Consider the following 23,408-nt stretch of genomic DNA (forward strand, 5'->3'; position numbering starts at 1 on the left):
ACCGTGGGAGAAAAAAGTGGAGGCTGTCCCTGCCTCTCAGAGCCCCACAAGAACCTGTCACCTCGGGACGGATCCAGAGCAGAGGTCCCTTTGCCTCAAGGAGCCCATCAAGAATCTGACAAAGCCCAGAACCCCTTGTCCAGAAAATACCCGCACTACACACAGGAGCTGCAAACCCAGGCTCAGAATTTCTGACCTGAGTCCCTGTAACTCAGGCACGACTTCCTGCGTGTGTGCTCTTTCCGGAGAAAAAGCTCCCCACGCCAACTCGGTCTTGCAAAGCCAGCCAGCTTTTCGTTTGGCTTCAGAACAGTTCTGGCTTAGAGGGAAGACCCCAGTTTTAGCAAATCCAGATTCCGTGGGCAAGCTCAACTTCGCCCTACCCAGCCCGTCTACCACTCTGCACACGTGGATCCCTTGGAGGGGATGGTAAAGGCCCCCTAAGAATAGCATTCCCAGCTCCTTCAGAGTTAGCAAGGTGTGCGAACTCATTCTCAACACAGGACCGCTGCCTTATGCTGTTCCTGCAGTCCCCTGCTAGTCGAATGTCTGCAGGCCAAACACCATTCCTAAAGCATCAGGCAACCCATTGTTTAAAAAGAACTTGGGGGAGCGCTTGGGTGGCTCAGTGGGTTAAAGCTTCTGCCTTCAGCTCAGGTCATGATCCCAGGGTCCTGGGATCGAGCCCCGCATCGGGCTCTCTGCTCAGCGAGGAGCCCCCCGACCTCTACCTGCCTCTCTGCCTACTTGTGATCTCTGTCAAATAAATAAATAAAATAAAATCTTTTTCTTAAAAGATTTTATTTATTTATTTGAAATACTGAGATCACAAGTAGGCAGAGTGGCAGGCAGAGAAAGAGGGGGAAGCAGGTGCCCTGAGCCACCCAGGCGCCCAGTAAAATAAAATCTTTAAAAAAAAAAAAAAAAAAAGAACTTGGTGATAGACTTCTTTTTGTCAAGGGAATTACCCTTTTATAATGTCACCAAATAGTTCTTTAATCAGTCTGTTTGCTAAGACTTTTTTTTTTTTTTTTTGGTCTGTGTATAAGCTCTCCTTCACTGGAAACTGGGACTCTGCAGATGGTCAATGAGATTACCAAAAAACAAAACAAAACAAAAAAACACACCAAAAATAAAAAAAAGAAAACCAAAAAAACCCCAACACCCCACCCCCCAAAGAAACCCCTGCACACTGTGTCTCCTGTGACAGGAAGTGCAAGATGAGAAATCCATTAGCCAACCAGACCTACTGCCCTGTCCTGGGGGGACCTGTTTCTCTAAGTCTTCATTTTTAAAAAAATGTGCAATATTCTTTAGAACTGAGCCTAGTGGCCCACACTTAGGGAGAAGGGAAACTCAGCAGCTGAACAAGACAGGAACCAGGCTGATCACAGTGGCTTTTTTTCTGTTTACCTTGACCGGACTCTCCTAAGCATGGGGGTGGGCGGAGATCCACCTGCTGGTCTGTGTGTGGCAGGCAGGTGTCTGCACTCTTAATGGATAGAGACAGCAAATTGTGGGGGGCGGGGGGTAGGGAGAGAGGCAGGTACCTTGTCTGCGCTGTTGTCACTTTAAGCCTCTCGAGGTCTAACCTTTGTAATTAGCAAGAGCTGACTTAGAATTCCAAACAAGTCATGAACATGATCTGCTAGAGGGAGACTCCAAACATCTAAACACAAGACCTAGCACACAGAACCGAGAACCGTGAAGGGTGTAAAGGCCTAAAACAGTAGGTGGTCAAACACTGTTCTCGAGTTATTACTTACACATTATTATATCCTCTTAGGAATTCACTGAGTCGATCCCTATTAACAACCCAGATGCAAAACAATACCTATCTGACAGATGAGGAAAGAGTCTCAGAAAGGTTAAAGAACTTATCCAGGGACACACAGCCAGCAAGTGGCAGAGCTGGGCTCACCCCCCTGCCACCCCCCAGACTGGACTGTATTAACTCTCACAGACATGCATAGGTCTTGTTAAGAAACTGGGGGCGAGCCAGGGTGTCAGAATAAAAGCATTATTTCCACATGCGCCAGGGACCCTGGTCACTGTAATTTGGCACCCCCCAGCAGTGTCTTACCCTACTACTGGCTCAAGGTAGTCTTTGGTTTTCCCTAGCAGACTCTAAGCACAGAGTAAATACCTGAATTAACATACAACTGCGAAGAGGCAGTATATCAGGTGGACCCTGGGAGATGGTGCCCCTGCCTAGCCCCTTACCTCCTCTTCTCCGCTCACGTCCTCCTCTTCTCCTTCCTCCTCCTCCTCTTCATCCTCCTCATCCTCCACTACCTGAGCATCTTCATCATACTCTTCCTCTGTGCGGCAGAAACGGGGACAGGAGAACTGGGGGTGAGCTGGTCTCCCTCACAGCACAAACCCAGGCTCGTGGGCCCAGCACAGGCGGTACGGTCTTTGGTGGGGCCCAGGACCCTCTCACACCCACCGGCGGCCACAGCAGGGATGCTCCAATAGGACTCAACACATCCGGAAGTAATCTAAAAGACAAGCCCTCCCCTCCCAGGTTTTACAAAAGCAGATCCCTTGTGGAGGCTGAGACCACAGAGAAATTGCTGGATCAAAGGACCAAGTCACAGGGCTTACAGAAGCCAAGATGCTGATTCACTTGGAAAGAGCATCTACCAAACTCCTGGCTTTAAAGGTGAAAATCTGAGTCCTTGAGGGGAGAAGTGACTTGTTCAAGGTCACTCATCAAGTTAGCCACAGAGGTGGGCCTAGAAACCTGGGCCCTTCCTGTTGGGTGAACACGTGTGTGAGTATCTTGCAAAACACTCCAACCTAACAAGGAAAAACAAAAAAATCTCTTGTGTGATTTATGGGCCAAATGTCTCCTTTCTCATGGTTACTGCGGCCATGAAGCCCTGCAGGGAGGCCGCACTGTGTTAGCACATGGAAAGGGGACAGCGGGAGGTGGCCCTCTCTTTTCTTCCTTCCTTCCTCCCCATAGGCCCTGTTGGCTCACACTCACCCTCACCTTACTACCAGGGTGCTCAGCACGCCCCCTGCAAGCCTCCTCCACCTCCCAACCCCTCCTCACCCCCTTGCACCGGCACCCTGCAGGTCCTGTGTCCTGCAGCCACCAGGGGGCTCCACACCCTCTCCAGCTCCTGCCCTCCTCTCCATTAGGGAGACCTAGATGAATGGGACCCTCAAGCCACACCCCATCTTCCCCACTACTGGGGGGTGGGAATTGAGCCCAGGGGCATACTACAGAGACACCGTAGGATCTCATTCCAAGAGCCTCTGGAAAAAGAAGAAACACCTGATGGGAGGGTTCATTTAGATGCTTCTCAAGTCGTTACCATGCCATCAGGGAGCCTCAGGATGCTTCTCTGCAGTTCTAGACCCCATGAGCAAGATCAGGGACCGTGGTTGACAAAGCAGCCCCCCTTCCCTCCACAGCTGTGGAAAGGAGACCACCAGCCTGCCCCTGTCCACCCACCCAGCACCCACCGTCCTCATCCTCCTCATCGTCATCCAGGCCCTCCACGTAGCCCTCGGCGTCCGAGTCGGGGGCCTCCTTGTCGTCCCGGTCGTAGCCATCGAGATACGTGAGCTGCGGGAGGAGCTTGAACACGTTTTCTCGGTAGTCGTTCAGGTTGGTTACCTCACAATTGAAAAGGTCTAAGCTCTTGAGGTTTTCTAACTTTTTCTGCAAGCAGAAAGATGAAGTTCAACATTGAGTTGTGGGAGGACGGGAGGGGAGGGGGCAAACAACCCAGGGAAACAGCTGGAGAAAATGGCTTTGCTCTGTCCAGCCCAGTCACTGGTGGGTGGATCTCAGTTCCCGCCACTGGAAAAGGCCCCCCTAAGGCCTTTAAAGCCTCATCCAATGGCAACAAAGTCTGCAAGTACGGCTTTGGCCCCATCAGTGACTGGCTTCAAATTAAGCTGGAGCTCCCCCTGGGGCTGCAGCCAAGAGCTTTGCTGCTGTCCCCATGACTGGGGAGCCAAAGGAAAACGGAAAAGGTGGCACAAACTAACAAGGTCTCTTAGTAATGATGGTGAGGATGATGGCCATCAACACGGCACACCAGGTAGCAGTGACTCCGTTTATCCTCACAGCCCTGATAAGGCAGAAGTGATTACTAGTCCCGCAGCTCTCAAGATCTCGGGATCGAGAAGTCATTCTCAGCAGGTCAAGGGCAGGGAGGGAGTTTGGGCTGTGGCCTGGGGGAGGCGGGGCGGAGAGGGGGCGACCCCAGCATCCTCTCATCCCGCAGAGGGGAGCACAGTGCATCACCCTCACTGGTCACCAAGGAGAAGCTACAGAAACGCACGTGGTCTGTGCAGGGAGAATAGGGTGTGTTTTTGTGTGTGTGCGTCTGTGTGTGCCTAGGTCTGACCTTTAATGGTAACCGAATCACAATGATTTATATACACACACACTTGGTCTCCATACCTGTTTCCCCAAATACACATATACAGAACTTCAAAGATTTTCCTATGAAATCATTAAATCAGGGCTTCCAAGTAGATCAAAATAGTTTTGCTTTGCTCTAGGAGGTTGGCGGAAGACCTGAAAAGAAGGGCTATGGGAAGCGTATCTCTTAGTGGCCTCCATGCCACCGACGGGAGAAGTCTGAGCTCAACGAAGAAGGACCAGCTTCTGCCACGCAGGCTCATCAAGCCGCCCCTCGAGCATCCAGAGTGTGAGGGGTGCTCTGTGCGCAAGAACCTACAAACCCAAACTGAGCGATGCCCCAACTTGTCCTAATGCGGCAAAGCTGGCAAAACAGCGTCACAACCTGGCCCCGATTCTGAGGTGTGTGGCTTGCGGGACGGTTCCTATGTGTATGTGTACAGCAAATGTGCTCATCTGACGCGGTATTATTTCTCTGTTTCAAGAACGCTGTTAATCAATGACGCAGCTGAAATCAGGGGAACACAGTCCTTCAGACACAGTAATGCAGACACTGTTCTGACCCAGCCTTGCCCCATCCTGGCGAATAAACCCAAGAAGTGTGCGGCGGGTTTAGCTGTTTGAAGATGAGGCCCCAGTCACCATCACACCAAGAACTGGAGACCAAGGGTAAGTCACCCTCCTCTGTGCCCCTTAGGAGAGTAAGGCCGGCATTGAGGCTCTCATCCTATGCCATCCTGTGCCATCCAGGGCGCTGTCCCACCATTCAAAGGTACCAGCCTCAGGCCAGCCATCGGAGGAGAAAACAAGTGGCCAACTCCAGGCGCAGCAGAATTCCTGATGGTTCCTCCCTCCCCAACGAGGGACGAGGAATCATGCTCTAAGAAATGACAGCTTGGGTTTCCAAAGCTGAGCAGAAGCTGTACGAAGGAAAGCCCCAAGGTGAGGGTCGGAACCCACCCTTGCCTCCCGCCACTCAGGCTGTGTGACCTTGCTCAAGCCACTGAGTGTCTCTAGGCTTCTGATCCTCTAGGGACCAAGCAGAAATGAGCTCCAACTCTACCTCGTGGCCCGTAACAAGAGTCTAAGATACATGGGGTGGTGGGGGGAACGACAGAAAAACAACACTCTACAAAGGTAAAAGTAATAGTCCCTGATACCAATCCCTCCCCCCTCCCACCCTGTGGAGGGGAAGGACCCAAATGACTCACCAGTGGCTCTATTGTGCTGAGGTCTTTAATTTTGTTGCCACTTAAATTTAGATGCGTGAGGTTCGGACACTTTTCTGCCAATACTTCCAGGCCCCCTGAGATTCTGTTATCGCTTAGTTCAAGCTAAACAGGGCAGGGAGGGGAAAGTGCAAAGAGCTGGTAAAATGAAGGGCCAAGGGCCCAGAACGCTCGGCCCCCGGCATTCAGGTGAGGGGCAAGTCAGCGCACTTGCCCGGCTCCCCCTTGGTTCCGCTCCCCAAGCACAGAGTAACGACCCCTTCCTCCCTGCCCACACACACTCCTACACCAGATTTACCTTCTTAAGTTTGTTTAACTTTGGTAAGTTTGCGACTGAGGTGAGGCCTACGTTGATTGTACTTAAGAACTCCAGTTCCTCAAATTCATCTGTGAGGCCTTCAATTTTGCCTTCAATCGACCGGCAGTTGTCCAGGACAAGCTCTTTCACCTGCAAAGGGAAGGCCAGAGTGAATGGAGGGGCGGACTAGGGGCTGGGGCCAGGGAGGGAGTCAGGCCTCCTCAGGAGGACGGGGAGACAGGTGCTTCAGTATATGACGGGGGCATCTGCTCGCCTCTCCAGGAGCAGGCCACCGCCCACACCCACCCCGGGGTTCCCACCTCTACCTGAACCGAGGGCAGGGAGGGCTGTGGTGGGGACATACTCCCGAAAGGAGCTTGGGCCGGATCACAGTGACACACTCAATAATCCCTGGTGGTCTCGTTCCAACCCCACTGACACACTCCTTCCAAACTCCCGTTAAAAATCAGCCACCACAGTCTCCAGCTTCCCGTCAGCACCGGCCACTCCCACAGCCCCATGGCCTCAGCCTGACCACCTCCCCAGGCCAGCTACCTTCCTTCCCATCCTCAGGCCCCACTGTTCTCCACCTCTGTGCACCTGTGACCCTCTGCATGCGAATGGGTCCCCAGACACACGTGGCCGCTTGTTCCCACCGGCTTGCCCACCAGAGCCCGCCCACCAGGTCTGGTGCTTGTCACCATGGTCACCGGCTTGGCCTGGCCCAGGGTAGGGGCAGCAGACTCTATTCTGCAGACCAGCCACAGGACTTCCTGTAATGATGGACGCCTCCTGCTCTGCCCATGAAAGGAGCCACTGGCCATATGCAACATGGCCAGTGGGGAAGAATGAGGGACTGAGTTTTCATTTTCCTTAATTTAAGTGTAAAAAGACACTACTTACAGTTACCATATTAGGTGGAGCCTCTCTAGGCCCTGCTCTTCACAGGGCCCCGAGAGTAGACGTGAAACCCCCCAAAGTGACAGGCTGAGGTCATCAAAGAATGAAAGTCGGTCTTCAGGAAGCACCTCTGTGACCCTATGCCTTCTTTAAAACTCCCTGGAGACTATGTTGCCATCATAGTTATGTTTTCCTCGTTTCTATTCTTACCCAAATTTGGGTCCAAATCCTTTCTAATCATGTAGAAAGTCTGATAAAAAGCCATGTCTCGGGGTGCCTTGATGGCTCAGTGGGTTAAAGCCTCTGCCTTCAGCTCAGGTCATGATCTCAGGGTCCTGGGATTGAGCCCCGCATCGGGCTCTCTGCTCAGCAGGGAGCCTGCATCCTCCTCTCTGTCTCTGCCTGCCTCTCTGCCTACTTGTGATCTCTGCCTGTCAAATAAATAAATAAAAATCTTAAAAAAAAAAAAAGCCATGCCTCACTGGGTCGCTAAAGGCAGATGTGGCTAAAGGTGATTCCAGGCTCCAGTACAGATGGGAGGGAGACAAGCTGAAAAGAGTGATCAAGTCTGGGGCCTGAACGACTCTGGGGAGTCAGCAAGGGAGGCCAGGGTGTCCTGCCCTCCAGGCAGATGTCTGTGGTTACCCACTCCTGTCCTGCAGTCCAGCTGCTCCCTGGCCACCCAGGGCCGGTAGGCCCCGTAACGGTGACTCCTCCTGGCTGCACCCAGTGCTCAACACCTGTCTGCTCGCTAGAGCCTCAGGGAAGCCTGCATCCAGGTGGCTGGTACGCTGCCGGCCTGGGACGTCCACCCACAGGTTACTTGTCTCGGATGGGTCACATGGCATCAGACAGTACAGTCTAGTTCTTCTCAATAGCAGTCCCATATGGTCCAAAGGGTCATGCCAGCCCCTCAGAGTCTTTCTTTCTCCTGGATAAGCAGACCAATTTGCTTAGACCTTCCTGCTGGGCCCAGGACGACCGGCTTGCCACAGTCCCCAGGGGGAATCTTGGGGGAATGGAGTCTGCAGTGGGCCTGCCATGCTCCTTCTCAGCCCACCTCTGTCAGCAGGCAGACCAGGGGAACTCAGGGGCACATCTGGGCTGCAGAGCCCCACAGCTGCCCTGCTTTCTGCCTCCTTGGTGCAGAGGGGTGGTAGGCTCAGCCCAGGACAGCAGCACAGTTTGCCAGGAGGGGCCGAAGCCAGGCGCAGGAGCTCCTTCCCAGAGCTGACCTGTTCTGGGCCCAGGCACTGGCCACCAAGGCCCGCCTTTCCCTTGGATTTGGGATGGGAGAAGTTAAGTCCTCTTCCACTCCCTCAGTCCCCAGGAGAGGCCAGATGTTCCAAGGTCACTGGCGAGAGTGCTGGGAATAAATCCTATGAGGCCTTCTACCCCAGGGCAGGAAATCAGTGTAGAGCCAGGAAGCCTGCCCTTAGGGGAGCAGAGCAAACAGAGGGAGAGCCACTGTGCTGGGGGAGGGAAGACCACCACCTCTGCGGCACTGGAGCCATAGGGCCCACAGTCTTCAGAAGGCGCTGCGGATTCTTGAAGCTCCACCAGAGAAAGACAAATATGAGAAGGGATTCTAGCCCAGCCTCAAAGATTTCAGACGTGTGGTTTTTCCAGACGGGTCAAGGACTTCTCCTCTTAACGGCCATAAGCCAAGGAAAAGAAGGTCTCAGAGATTGGGGGAGGTATTGCTGGGAATCGGGGGGAATTCTTCCCTGGAAGCTGGCGTCTCTTCCAGAGAGGCACAATGCTGCCTGGGAATTCTACAGACAGACCCAGAGTCCCAGTCCCAGCTTCCACCACCGGGACCAACGGCGGGGACATTTCTCTCAAGGATAATACGTAAGCTGCTACCACTAACATTTTTTTGGTTTTTTTTTTTTAAAGATTTTATTTATTTATTTGACAGAGATCACAAATAGGCAGAGAGGCAGGCAGAGAGAGAGGAAGGGAAGCAGGCTCCCTGCCAAGCAGGGAGCCCGACGCGGGGCTCGATCCCAGGACCCTGGGATCACGACCTGAGCCGAAGGCAGAGGCTTTTAACCCACTGAGCCACCCGGGCGCCCCACCACTAACGTTTTTTTTTTTTTTTTTTTTTAAGATTTTATTTATTTGACAGAGAGAGAGAAGTCACAAGTAGGCAGAGAGGCAGGCAGAGAGAGAGAGAGAGGGGAGGAAGCAGGCTCCCTGCAGAGCAGAGAGCCCGACGCGGGGCTCGATCCCAGGACCCTGGGATCATGACCTGAGCAGAAGGCAGAGACTTTAACTCACTGAGCCACCCAGGCACTCCACCACTAACGTTTTTATTCCTAGTAACAGTCAGATCTTTCCTGAGCCCTCAACAGGTACCCTCAATGTGCTTCGCCTGCACCAGCTCACCTAATCCTCACCACCGCTCTCTGGGGGGCGTCTCCCATCTCACCCCAGAACCACTGGCCCTCAAGTCCCAGGAATGGTCAGCACCAAGCTGGTCAGTGCTGGCTCCTGATGGTTTCTCAGACCTTCCCAAATGTGAGGTGCAAGTTCTCTCAGAACCACCTCAACTCTCCAAGCTCCCCTGACACCCTTCTTCTAAGGGTTCCACCAGCAGGATGGGGGCCAGTCCCATCAGTCCCCACCACCGCTAAACTTCCTCGCTAAACTTCCTCCGTAACCAAAACAAACCCCAAGCCAGCCCTCATTCAGATGAGGCTGCAATCAGGGAGCAAGGGATGTGGAGAGGGGTTGGGGGAGTAGGAAGAGCCCCCTCCCCAGCCACTTGGGCAGGCCCCCTGCTGTCTGGTCTCAGGTGGCCCTTATAGGTCAGGTCCGTGGGGCCTCTGGGACCCCCACCTCTGGGACCCCCACCGGTTTTTGCATTTCCTTCCTGGCAGGGGGTTTCAGCAGTGTTTGGGGCAAGATCAAAGAGGTGAGAGAGGGGCAAGGCTTAGACCTGGAGGCTGCTGAGATCACCAAAAAGCCCAAACCGCGAGGGGAAAACCCACTGCTGCTTTGGGGAGTGACTGTCATTTTGGAGATGGCAGGTAAGTTCCCTGTGAAGTATCTGAAATGGACCGGAACAGGAAAAAACAAAAACACCAGCCCAACAGGAGGCCTGGAGTCATCCCATGCACCCCCTCCTGACCCTGGACTCCATGGAAGGCCGCTCTTTCCTAGAGCTCTGGGACAGGCTCACATGTTTCCAAACCCGCAACCAGCCCCAACATGCCTCAGACCCACTCCAAGCTCCCACTCCAGCCCCAACCCACTTCCTCCCCGTCCGTGCGGCGGACGCCGCTCCAGACCCTTCCAAGCAAAGAGCGTATCCCTTTTACATCCAGGGTGTGTTCTGCTTAAAAAAGAAAAAAAAAATTAAGGTCCACGTCCCCCTGCCAAATCCTGGGTGTGAGCTAAGTGCAAAGTTAAAATTAAACTGAAAATTTGTACTTTGGGTTTAGATTCTCTCGCAACTCCACTGGCCCTTTAAAAATATCTGAATGTGGTTACTCTCTCTCCAGCCCAACCACTGGCTTCCTCCGCTGGTGTCAGAAGCTTTTCAAACACCCATGGACAGAAGTACTCGGGAGTCTATGCTTCACCCCTCAGGTGTCAGCACCCCCCAGGGGTCTGTATATTTATCCTCGGCCCCAACTGAGAGGTCAGGGCTGGAGGGGGGTAATGAGGCTTCCCAAGGAATCAGACTGTCCGGCTCTGGTATTTCCTGAAAAACTTGTCCCCAAAGCAAGGACACAGCAATCGCTTCTCACCAATGGGAGCGGAACCGTCCGTGATAAACACAAACACATTATTACTCTAAGGAACAACCCGTTGCTTGTTTCAAAACTGTGAAATCTTGTCTTCACAGTTTTCTCAAATTCGATCATTTCCTCTCTATTCTCTACACCGCAGTCCTGGTCACGGTCATCTAAGTCACTCCAAGTCTGTTTCTGCCTCCAAATGGGGTCTCTGTGACAGCGGGGACAACTGGACTACTGGAACATTCAAGTAGCCCGACTCCATCCCTGAGCTCTGAGGCTCTGGCTCTGCAGAACGCTATCTGTTTAACCCACGAAATGCAAACTCCAGCCTAGAAAACATGCCTCCTGGCTTCCTACCGCTTGCGGGGGGGGGGGGGGGAGGTCCAAGTTCTTAAATGGACCTAAGGAGGCCCTCCACCACTAGCCACCTCCCTACCTCCCCCAACTGCAGGGCTCCCCACGTCTCACCCTTGCACCACAAATGGTGTTCAGGCCCCCCTCCCCAGGAAGCCTTCCCCTGCCCAGCTCCGAGCATCCCAGGGCACTGAGGGCAGCTGCCACATGAATCATTTAATCTTGTATTAAGCATCCGATCCTCCTAGAGGTCAGGGACTGTCCTTCCCCGTAATCAGCCTAGCAGGGGGCGGACACCAGAGCAACTGCTTAACAAACATCCCGGTTACGGTGCCAGGCACAGCACTAGGTGCTGCGCAGTGAGTCAAACCGCTGTGAAACATACAGTGTAATCAGTCCCACACAGATGGGAATGAACCTGACCTCTTCTAGACAATGTGTCCCCCAGGAGGCAGGCCAACTGCGTGCACTCCTCTTGACCTGACCCAGTGCTCTGTACACCGACCTCTTGCCTAGAAGCAGCCCCTGCCTCCGTAAAGGGTGTACTTGTGACATTGTTATAGAGTAACATGCTGGGGACTCAGAGGCTGCCCGTGAGCCACAGCTGGGGTCCTTGCCAGCAGGGGTGTGGTGCCGGCTGGGAGGAGACCGCCGTCTGGTAAACAGCTACTGGAGCAGGGTGCCAGGTAGCGGGCTGGAGCGGGGGGACTGAGTGCATTCTTTAAATGCCCAGAGGCCAGGCATGTTCAAGGAAGACAGGAGAGACCCAGAAAAACCAAGAAAGGGGATGCACTGTATCAAATTCTGGACTGGCTATATAGTTGGCAAGACTTCGTTCAAAATGAAAATCTGAGGCCCACTGCTCAAAAACTGTTAAGAATTCCAGAGACAGCGACAGCACTGCATTAAACCCAAGGGAGAGCCCTTCGAAGCCCAGGGCCCTGTGTGACTGCACAGGTCACAGGCCCATGATCAGGGGGCCCTGATTTAAATGGACAGCTCAGGCCTAAAACAGAGACGGCTGAAAGCCAGAACCAGAAAGAAGCAAGCTCGAGCGAGAACAGCTCTTTACGTTTCTAGGATCTCCGGAGGCAACGTGGAGAGGTGGACAGAAGGCAGGCTCTGGAGTCAGACAGACTGGGCTCCAGTCCACATTCTCCACTTGCTGGCTCACCTCACCTCTCCTGAGCTTCCGTTTCCTCCGATGGCAGTAGTGCCCATCACCTAGAGCTGGATTAAGTGAAATAACGCACTTAGAGCATTCCCCTCTTGGAAAAGGCCACTTGTCTTCTCCTAGATCCACAGCCACCTCTCCCCACTGTGTCCACAGTCACGGCACGAGAATGGGAACAAAGGGCGGTCGGCACATCTGAGCCACCAAAGCGGTCTCTCATGAAAGGCATGAAGCTTCATAACATTTTGGAGAGCGAAGATGTTACACCCAAAATACACCCCTCTTGACTTTGTATCTACACCTTGTTTTGTTTCTTTTTCCCCCACGAACCTCCAGCCTTGATTTTTTTTTTCTTTCACTGAGCAAGAATTCAATAAATATGTGTAGCTTTGGTTTCAACCCTGTCAGTCCCTGACCAATTTAGTTTTCAGGTTCCAGTCTTGCACAGAAAAGGAGACTCAAATCAAATTGACCCCGTGTTTTTTTGGTGCTCATGGGTTTTAAATAGGTCAGCTTTTAAATGGGCCATCCCCTGTTGCAGATTCCATTTCTAGCTAGAAGGCTAAACTGTTTGAGTCACCAAGGCTGAGGGGAAATGAGCTTCTTCCCAAAGGTGTTCAATAGGAGCGACAGATGCTTGTAATTCCTGTTTCAACCCTAAAATCTCTACTTTTGCTTAACAGTCTGTGGGGCAAAACCTGCAAAAACTGGGCAGGTTCCATGAAGGGAAAGCCAGGCTCTGGGAGAAGAGTCGGACATTTCGAAAGCTGGAAAGGCCTTCGGGATCATCTAGGTCAGTGGCTTTCTGACCACAGCCCACAATAAAAAATGCATTCCTGCCTTGGCTCAGTATACCCATGTGGTGTGTACAGGCACACACACCAAAACAAAACATACCCAATCACAATGACTCTTTTCTATTACATTAAAAAGATTTTATTTTTTTTTTTAATGTGACCCACAGCTTTTAAAACACTGGTCCAGTTTAGCCCTCTTTTTGCAGAGGAAAAAGCAAGGCCCAGAATTGGCCCTGGGCCCAGGAAACCCTGAGTGGGGTGGTCCTTCTGCCACACCATTTGCTCTGATCAAAAACCACCGTTCCCAGTGGAAGACTGTGGCATCCTCCACATCGCTCACGAATTTCTGCTAACAGGAGGATATTCTGCAGCCGCCGGGTTGCTATGACTCTGGTCTCTGCACCTTAAAGATCTTTTAAAATCTTAACTAAGGGGCAGGGTCCCCACATTACCTTAAAACAAAACGAAACAAATCTCTCCAAGAAGAAAAGCATCTGACTGTCTGGATTTTGTTTGTTTCCTACAATAGAGCTCAGAAGGCACGGGTGGGAGCACATGGCCGCGGGAAGTCGGTGACGCCATCCTTATTATTTTAGGGAACCGTGGAACGCAAGCCGAGGCGCGCTGCAGCGTAATTAAGCTGTCGGCCAGGCCCGGGGAATAGGCTGAGCGCCGGCGAGGGGAGGGCCCGCATTAACATAAAGCCTGTGACTGGCTCCTGCGCTGCCTGGAACCGGCTTCCTCCCTCCTCCAGCGGGCGTGGGGAGGTCTTGGTTTCTGCCTGGCCCAGAGACAGAGAAGCTGGTTCCCTTGCAGATGCTTCCTCCAGCCAGAAGGACAGACTCAGCTGAACTGCAGGCCGGCCCCAGCAGCTGTAGGACCCGGGCTTTGGGCTGGTCCAGTGGGCCCATTCAGCGAGTGAACTCCCCGCAGAGCTGGGGCCACTCCCTGATGTTCCACTGTTGCTTGCCTGCCTGGACACCTCATTCCTCCCTTCTGGACCCGTCTAGAGTCTACTCCACTTCCAGACCCTGTCTGTTCCACCTCTTGGACGAAGGCCTCCCTGATCACCCAGACCCTGCCCCAGCCCTGCCCGCTTTACGCGCATGTGAAGGACAGTATTCCCAGGGCAGCAGAAAATAGGTCCAGAAGGCTGTCTGGGCCCAGGAGGTGGGGAGGAGTTGTCTTGGTCTGACTTGGCTAGAGGAAGGGAGTGGAGGGGGATCAGGGAGAGGTGAGGTCTGGGAACTGGTGGAGGACAGGATCCACTGGCAATCTAGCAGGCTGCCTCTTCTCCTTGGCTGTCCTCTGCACCTGTAGTCCCGGAGGGTGGGATGAGGCAGGAGTCTGAAGTGCAGTCCAGTGAAGGCCCTGGTCCCAGCAGGTAGGATCTAAATGGGGACCAGGAGAAAGAAAGGGGGACAAGAAGCGTGGAGGTACAGTGCCAAGGACAGTCACTGTCCAGTCTGATGACTGGGATGGCCCCTTGTTACTTTGCCGGTAACTTGTCCTATGCCTTGGGGCAGTCCCCTACTGCGCACACTGGACAGTGGAGCTTGAGTGCAGAGAGGAGGCCCCCTTCTGTGGGTCCACATACTTTTAGTCCCACCTCACATCCAAACTCAGCCTCTATTCCCCAAAAGGAAGTGGGGAGATTTCATGGACAAAAAGAGCCCAGAATTCATCCCTGAGGGATGCCAAGAAGGAAATTTGGGGGCCCAGGCAATTAAAGAAACACAAAAATCAATCATGTAATCTCTTAAAACACATCGGGATCACAAAAACAGCCCCCAGAGGCAGAGGGTGTTGGGTTCCAAATACAGGAGTCTGGCATCGTCCCCTCTGATGTCTGCCATCTCCCAGGGCAGCAGGGAGTAGGCAGTTCAGCCCACGGGGGGTCCTAGTCCCTGTTCGACAACACTGTGGTTCACAGAAAACCACACTGTCCATGATGATCATATTAAAGAGCCACAGCACTGGCCCCATGCAACAGAAAAGCCATGGGGAGACAGAAAAGAAAGGCCTGGAAAGCAGAGAGGCAAATCCTAGCCCATCTTCCTAAAACACTGCTTTGAACGTGTCCTGTCAGGTCCTGTCACTCCTGGTCCACTGCCTTTACCAGCCACGGGGACTGCAAAGCCAGAGGATTCCCAGCCTCCCAGCCACCCGGGGTGCCAGGACCAAACACCCAAGGCTGTTTGTCCCCGCCTCACCTCTCTGCCAGCCTCCCTGCCCTGCAGCCAACATGGTGACACCACCTGGCATTTCTTCCCATGTGACAGGTGACGAAGTGCTTCCCCAGACTTTACTTCGTTGACTCCGCAGACGACTGGAAGTATACCCATCAGATCCCTCTCCCAGGAAAATGGCCCCTGCCCACCTGGCAGTCCTTCTTTCTGTGGTCTCTCCTCCAAACACTGCCTTACCAAGGTCTGAGGTCTCCGTGTTCCCTGCTGGTGCCCTGCCCACAGGGGCTGGCCTTCAGTAAACACTTGCTAAGTGGTCAAAATGGACTGGGTCACTCAAGCCAGAGCAAAGAATGGAGCAGGGGTGGGCAATGGCTCCAAACAATCTAGATTCTAAAAGGCTAATGAACCCCTTACTCACTTTCTGGAGCAAAGCATCCCACTAACTGCACTCTTAGGCAAATCCACAAACATGGCTTCCTGGACCCCCTGTCTCAGCTGCCTGGGGTGGCTGACTGGGGCTCCCATGTGGACGCAGGGTCTCTGCCGTGGGTCCCACGTGGACCTTCACAGCTACCCAGTCCCCATGGTTCCCAACGTGGAAGAACAGTCCACAAAACAAAGTTAATTCATTGGCTTCCTCAGTTTCACTCCTCGGGGATCCATGAGCTGGCAGGTCAAGCCTCTGCCCAGCCCGGCCCAGCAGCACAGCCCCGAATGTGCCTCCGATGGAATTTCTAGCTGGCTCTTCCAAAGTGCTTCAGAGAAGCCAAGGACCCCATCAACACCACTGGACCCAAATCAGCTCCTCAGGTATCTGATGAAGCTCAGTGGAAACCAACCCTGTCACTCACTCAAGGTCACACAGCTAGCCCATCGTGGAAATCCAAAGTCCTTGGGCTCCATCCTCTCAATTTAGGGTCCACACCTCAAAGTCTCGGGCCTCTCCAGAGTGAAGGGGAAACAAAGGAGGACAAGGAAATAGGCTGTGAGGAAGAGGGCCCCAGGCCGGATGCCCGCCCTCCTCCTCCCTCCTGCCTCCGCACACTCCCCGGAGGAGCTGGAGATACAGGACTGGAGACACAGAAGGGGCAGAGAAAAAGGCTCAGTTGCCTCCTTCCCTGCCACCTGAACCCAAGATGACAGTGGCAGTGGCAATGACAGAAGCGAGCAAACAGCATGGCACTCAAGTCCCCCCATCCAGCCACCCATCGGAAGCCACGATGGGGGACAAACACAGGACCCAATGTCACACAAGCGCCTAAAGCTGGGGATGCAAGTTTCTTCTATCCACGGCGAATCGGCCAAGGGTCTCACATACAAAAGCAATTTAATGTCAGTTCGTTCTCCTTGAGAGAGACGTGACATGCGCGACTCGCCTAAGTCTGTAAATGGCAGGCTTATGGTCAAAGTATCAGAGAGGGACGCGGGCCCAACGTCCCTATCTGTTCCTTGTCTGCAGACTGGCAAGCAAGGTGGGGAGGGGAGTAGTGGCAGGAGGGTGAGGAAGGAACGGGGAAGCGAGAGGCTGCCAGGAGAAAGGAACATGGAGGGCAGAGGGACAGACAGATAAGCCCTGAAAAACACCATGGGCACTGAAAAAGAGAGAAGAGATGATACACATAAAGGTTCAGCACATTCTGCTGGACTTCAGAGACAGAACATGACCAGTATTTACTGTCTTTTAAAACGGGGTCCGGGTTAGGTTCCTAGTCCTTCACAGATCTACTATAGCTGCTATAACCTTGAAATGCTAAAAGCCAAACCAAAGACCTTACAACCTTTATGATTCTGGAGGAATCAGGGAGGGGCCCCGCCACTGAAGAGACCTACTGAATTCTGTCTCCATCAGCAGAGCCCATTCCAGGCTGCGTGGACAGAGACAAGTCAACAAGGGCCAAGGTTCCTCGGTCAGGGTCCCCAAACACTCTGCTCTAACAGGACTAAACCTTAAATTCTGAGCCTTGAAGCCGAATGTTGAAGAAGGCACTGAGGGTTGGAAGGGCCCTTACAGCTGCAGGCACTGGGAGGACAGTCAAAGGAACTGGCAATGGTGGAGGGGCGGGGGCACGCGCACGGGAGGAGAAGTCTTATAATAAGCCATCTTTCTCCAACTATTTGAAGGAGTGTTACATGCATGCAGAAGTCCATTTCTTCCAGGTGGTTTTCTGGCACTTCAAGAACTGAGATCAGTGTGCAGGAATTGAAAGAGGCCGTTTTCAGCCCCCGTGTAAACTATAAGAGTGTTTAATGGGCGCCTGGGTGGCCCAATCAGTTAAGTACTCAGGTCATGATACCCAGGTCCTGGGATGGAGCCCTGCTTCGGGCTCCCTGTCCAGCAGGGACCCTGCTTCTCCCTCTCCCTCTGCCTACACTCCCCGCTTGTGCTCTCTGTCAAATAAATAAATAAAAGCTTAAAAAAAAAAAAGTTAAACACAAAAATGTCAAAAAAAAAAAAAAATAGAGTGCTTAAATCATTACAACTGTCCCCCAAAGGAATGGGCTGCTCTGAAAAATCCATGCGTGGTCTCCCTGAGCGTACAAATCAGAGGCTGCTAAGTGATGGTCCACAGAGACCTCCACACACACCTGGTGCCGAACGATTATTAAATGAATTAATATTATATGATGAAGCTCTGTAAAGAGAGAAGCCTTGGGTCTTTTTCACCTCTTAAAAAAGGCTATGATTTGCTTCTTCCCACTTTAAAGAAGTGTTACTCGTTTAGGCCATAGGGCGATTTTACTCATTCCACAATATTTACAGAGTATCTATTACATGCCAGAGGCTGCCATTAGCGATCCAGTTGGAGATCCAGTGCTAAGCACAACTAGCCAGGCTTCATGGGCTTACATCCTAGCGGGGAGCGAGACGCTAACCCAACACATGTAAGCTGTATGTAATCCACACATATACCAGAAGGGAAAAAAACGGGGAGGACCGGCAACAGTGGGAAGGGATATCACAGAAAGGGTGGCCAGGAGAGGCATACCCAAGGTGAGTTTCCAGTAGGGACCTGAGGCCAAGTGAAGTCTGAGGGAAGAACTTTCCAGGTAGAGGGAACAGCCAGGGAGGGCAGAGACCCTGAGCGGGGAGCATGTGCGGCTCTTCTGGGAAAGAGCTAGGATGACAGGTGGCAGCAACAGAATTTGTGGAAGAAGGGAAGGGAAGGAAGGGAAGTGGTGGCATGAGGATGGGGTGGGAAGAAAGCTGCTGTCACATCCACCCTTACACACATATGGGACATCCTGCCTGGAACTAATGGTAAGGGGGTGAGCTTTCCAGGCAGTGAAGGGCAGAACTGTTGGGACCACAGCAAAGGGGGGATAAGACTCAACATGTGACCGCAAGCCTGAGATTTCCACTGCCCTTCCATAAAGGAAACCAGTGCAGGAAGTTTACTTAGGGCTGTGTTCACCTGGTATTTCCAGGTAGAAATGGGCCTAAGCCACACACACCTCCAGGAAGAACCGTGTGGCAGAATGTTCTGATTAGAAGGGTTTGGCCTCACAAAAAGCAGTCAGAGAAATCCTAGTTTGGTTCCAGACTTGGGAACTGTGTGGCTTTGGGCAAGACTTCCTGAGACTCCATTTCCCCACCTGTGAAATGGGGAGAATTCCTACCAATCCCACACGTCTCTGCGGGACCAGATGAGGTAAACTGTGCAGTCCTGGAGGGTATGAGGAGGGATTTTAGACTCAAGTTTCTCACCCAAGACTTCGCACCCTGGAGAGCAGAGATGAGGTGCTATGTCGCTCTGACTCCCCCACACTGCCTTGCACTTAAGCTCTCAATTAATGTTTGCTGAACTGAAAAGCATTAAAAATAACCTGGGAAAACATTCTGCCATTTTTCTTCCTATTAAACTGCAGCACTTTGCCAGAACGCTCCAGAACAGTCTCTCTTCACTGTAATCCTCCTGTCTGGGGGAAGAACCAACTGAGTCACACCAGGGCAGGGTGTGCAGAGGACAAACTGCCAGGAATGGGGACAGACACAAGGCCCACACCGCTGCAGAAGGCCACTTGCTCTCAGCATCACCCTGGCCTTTCTCAAACAGCCTGGGCCCATCCAGGTCCAGGCCACCAACAGAAGGGACTGCAGACCACCCTAGGACAGGGCCAGCATCTCCTGGACAAGCCCACAAAAGCCACAGATACACCCAACATAGACAACACGGCCCTTCCACGGGAAGCCTTGTTCTAATCCCATCACCTCGTTATTCATATAAGGAGACTGAAGCCCTGATAGATAGAACAACAGGTCCAAAGTCACTTCCACTATTTTTTTTCTTTTTAATATTTTGAATAAGTAGTAACATTCATTCTCATGACTTCAAAACCAAAAGGCGTAAGATACAGTTAATTCTACCCCCAATCCTGCCCAGCTAACCATCCCACCCATTAAGTATCCTTCCAGAGTTTGCTGACACATATACAGGCAAATTCAAAATCTTTTTTTTTCCCTTTTACCCAAAACGTGCATATTATATGCTGATTTTTGCTTTTTTTCTTGTGAAGCTTGTGTAATATAGTACACGAAAACCTTCCTCGTTTCTTACTTCCATTGTGTCCCACTGTGCAGATGTACCATCATTTTTCTTAACCTGTCCCTTATTGATGAGTATTTGGATTGTTTCCAATCTTGTGCTATAATAATGTTGCAATTTACACAAGTGGGCACATCCGTCATTTTGTGTTCACCAAACTTATCAACCATTAAGAGCTGGAATCAGATCCTACTTCTGACATACAGGGCAGCTGTCCCAGAGCCTCGGGGTCCTACAATTTAACGGGTTCACCACTGTACCTACGTGGACAAGTCACTTCACCTCCATTCCTTCAGTAAAGGCCTAGAACCTACCAAAGGCCAGGCACCGCACCAGGCACTGGGGACTCAGGGATAAAGGCATCCTTGCCTTCTGTCCCCAGACTGTCCAGTCTGGAGGGACAAGAAGGGACTCACAGGGGCAGCCCCATGTGCCTCAAGGGTCAGTCTCCCCATCTGGTAATAGATGGCTACAGATATACCTTAGGAGTATCGTTTGCCAAACACCTAACATGATCCAAGGCTTGCAGTAGGTGCCTAGGAAGAGGGGAGGCCTAACTCCTGTCCCAGAAGGGGTCCAGCTAAAGGCAAAGCAGCCAAAACACCCTGCCACACCCTTCCCACAGTCTCCACTTCGGTCTTCTTACTAACACTGGAACACACTGCTACTTGAGTTTTTGGGGCAGCACCTAAGCCCCTAATTGCCTTAGCCTACTTTTACTAGAAAAGGATTTGGTCTTCTCCCACTTTTCAGATCCTCTGGAGTCCTCTGAGAACCCCCAAGTATGCCTCTCCTCTGTGTGCTTAAGCCCTCGTGTTTGAAGTTATGTCAGAGCCACGAGGGGAAGGACAAGTCAGACTCTGGCACAGACAGGCAAGGGAAGGTACGGAGGGTTGACTGTGCTGGGATTTCCTCAACAATGTAAAATGATCATTTAGGGGGGAAAATAACCCAAAGAAGAAAAATCATCGAACCTCACACTTATTTCCTTTACTTTAATGTGTTCCATGTTACAATAAAAATATTTTTTAAAATCCGAATTGCTGGTATCGCATGTTCACCCACCCACCAAGACAAATGCAGCGGATTTTACAGAGGAAAGAAAGAAATAGTATCAGGAATCTAGAACATTTTCATATTATCAGCAGCCCCAAAGTGGCTGGGAAGATGCGGGAAGTCACAGTTAAGATCCAAGGTAGCTTGAGGTCACTGACCTGGCTTTGCACCCAAGCACAGCTCCTCAGTAGGGTATGACCTTGAGCTAGTTCCTTAACTAGGTATCTGAACCTCCCTTTCCTCATCTGTTAAAGTGGGAATAATCCCACTTATTTTACAGCATTTCTTCACAGATTAAATAAGAATAAATATGGTATCTGGCACATAGATACTCAACACCTAGAAACAAAATACTTGCAAAAAATATTACATATTTCTCAGTATTTGGTAAAAGGATGAAAACCCAGTGCCTTCCCTTTAGAAGCCCAAAGGAGAACAGTGGTCATCAAATTTATCCAGCCCCCATAATAATGGAAAGCCGTTTCCCTAACAGGCTAATTAATGAAGTCTTACTTCACTAGAGCTCCTTTCAGCTTCATGTGGGACACCTTCTTCTAGGTGAAAACTATCAGCCAATTAAGGCTGGTCCTTGAGAGAAGAGGTGGATCAGGCTGGGTCTGTGACCTGATTTTACTGTGTGTTTCTCCCTGAAAATAAGCCCTAGGGGCCCTCTGGTGAGTCCTACCTCACCAGCTTTGGTCAGAGGCATCAGTACGGTCTCCCTGGCCCCCACAAAGATACCTAAACCCTCAAACCAGACTGGGAGAGCCAGATAGAATTCCAAAAGTCACAATCTCAATGGGGTCCTCAGAGAACCGGGCTCTTTCAGAAAGAATGGTGGAGATCCCACGGAGATGGGCAGCAGGAGCCTGCGGGCACCCAAACCGGGCCACATCTCTGCCTAGGCAGGGAAAGACCAACACCAGGTGGTTAGCCCTTGCCTGGAGGGCTGACTGGTGGACATAAGATGTGTTTCAACTTTCTGCCCCCCACCCTCCAACTCACACAGCCATAAATGAGGAAATAAGTCTGCTATTGTTAATAAATGCAAACTTACAAGTACTGATCTTTCAAAGCTTGAGTCCTGACAGGATAAGACATTCTGGGATGAAAAGGCAGAGGGTCAGCTGGCCCGGGGAAATGCCCAATATTGGTGTGAGCAGAGTACTGGCCAGTTATGTTTTGTCCCCCTCTTCTACCACATCATCCTTCCTATTTATCATCTCATGAATCTGCATCTTAACCACCCTGGGCCTCAGATGGCTCCTCGGCAAGATGACTCGTAGGTATTCTGAGATCAGATATTCTAAGGTTCTGGGTCGCCGGGACCAGATGTCCATTGTAGGTTATTCGAGTGACTGTTCAAATGCCACCTCCTCAGAGAGGCCTTCCGGGCTCACACATCCCCTCGAACACAGCTTGGTCTCCTTGGGACCCAGCACAGCAGCAGTCTTGCCTTTTGTTTGCCGACCATCCCCCTCAGTGGACCAGGAGCCCCGCATGCACAGCACAGAGGACAAGCCTGTCTAGTGCACTGCTGTGTCCAGAATGCCCAGAGAAGACCCAGTGCACAATGGTCATTCAATCTATGTGAAGGTGAATGACCCCTCAGCAGCCTTTTCTATCTGCAAAAACCACCCTCCTCACTCTGGTTACCATCAGGCACTAGCTGGCCAAGTGCTGCTTCCCGTCAGAGACATCTGTGGACTTCATAAGCTCCCCGGGCCAGCAAAGCATCTGCCCGACACAAGTGTATTTTGCAGGACAGCAGGCACCTTGCAGACCAGGGACCCAGACCTTGTCGGAGTCCGTGGCTACTGGTCATACACAGAGGTGTATTTTCACTTCCATGTCAGAGCCTCCCCTGTGGTCACTCCTGGCAGTGACCACACTGGCCACTGGAACTGAGGGAAGGCTCCCAAGTGCCTACGGAGGCCAAAAGCCTGCCCTGAACCACGTATTCCTTCACTTTGAGGACAGCATTCCATTTCTGCTCCCATGACCACAGCACCTCTGCATCCCTCCGAAACAGCAGCTCCGGAAGGCCCTACTCTAGAAGCCTCCCCAGACTCACGGACCACACCTAAATGTGCAGTCGCACCAGCCCTCTTGACCAAGACACACAGAGGCATATCTGCAACAGAGTTGCAAACAGGGGCTAGAAGGAGCAGAACCAGTCATTATGGCGGCAGGCCAACCGCTGCAGATGGGAGGCTTGGATTCTTCGAGCCTCCCAGACACAGCTGGGGAGCTGTACCAGAGTGCACGCCTGCCTACCTTCCCCAGGCCACGCCCGGGGTGCACCCAAATCTCCCTGGGGAAAAGGAGACACGCAGAAGTGGCAGGAACGCCCTGGGTGACCAGGATGGCCAATTCCCGGCCGTCCATATGGAACAGGCTCCGGTGCCAGAACAGACAGATCCTTCCCACAGGCAGCTAGGCGGGAGGCTGGAGATGCATGACGTCATCACACAGCCTTCCCAAGGCACCCAGCTGCCAGGGAGCTGTGGAAACGCTGACCTGACCCTATGAAGAGCTGAACCACCACGCACCCCGCAGTGAGGTGCTCCGGGAAGGAGCTCAGGGGAGAGCACAGCCGTGAGTCCTGGGGACCTCCATCTCTTGAGGTCACCTGGGAGGGAAGCAAAGCGCGCCCTTCCGGCGAGTGGAGGAAGACTTTCTGGAGGAGATGTCTCAGGAGCTATCTGAATCCAAGAGGCCCGAGTGGGGC

The 23,408-nt window shown here is 52.2% G+C and overlaps 1 protein-coding gene and 1 long non-coding RNA gene across 2 annotated transcripts in view; one reads left to right on the forward strand and one right to left on the reverse strand.

The window, feature by feature from the left end:
- ANP32A (acidic nuclear phosphoprotein 32 family member A) overlaps positions 1-23,408 on the reverse strand; it is a 37,801-nt gene that overhangs the window by 1,658 nt on the left and 12,735 nt on the right. Inside the window, exons 2-5 of the mRNA XM_047736384.1 lie at positions 5,915-6,064; positions 5,599-5,721; positions 3,478-3,676; positions 2,224-2,321 (exon numbers count right to left, since the gene is read on the reverse strand). Coding sequence (XP_047592340.1) covers positions 2,224-2,321; positions 3,478-3,676; positions 5,599-5,721; positions 5,915-6,064 — 570 coding nt within the window. The remainder of the gene's footprint in view (positions 1-2,223; positions 2,322-3,477; positions 3,677-5,598; positions 5,722-5,914; positions 6,065-23,408) is intronic.
- LOC125104103 (uncharacterized) lies at positions 8,297-10,401 on the forward strand. Its single transcript, XR_007128589.1, has 2 exons — positions 8,297-8,668; positions 9,700-10,401. It is a non-coding gene; the product is annotated as an uncharacterized LOC125104103 (long non-coding RNA).

The sequence above is a fragment of the Lutra lutra genome, chromosome 7 (genome assembly GCF_902655055.1).
Source record: "Lutra lutra chromosome 7, mLutLut1.2, whole genome shotgun sequence".
NCBI lineage: Eukaryota > Metazoa > Chordata > Mammalia > Carnivora > Mustelidae > Lutra > Lutra lutra.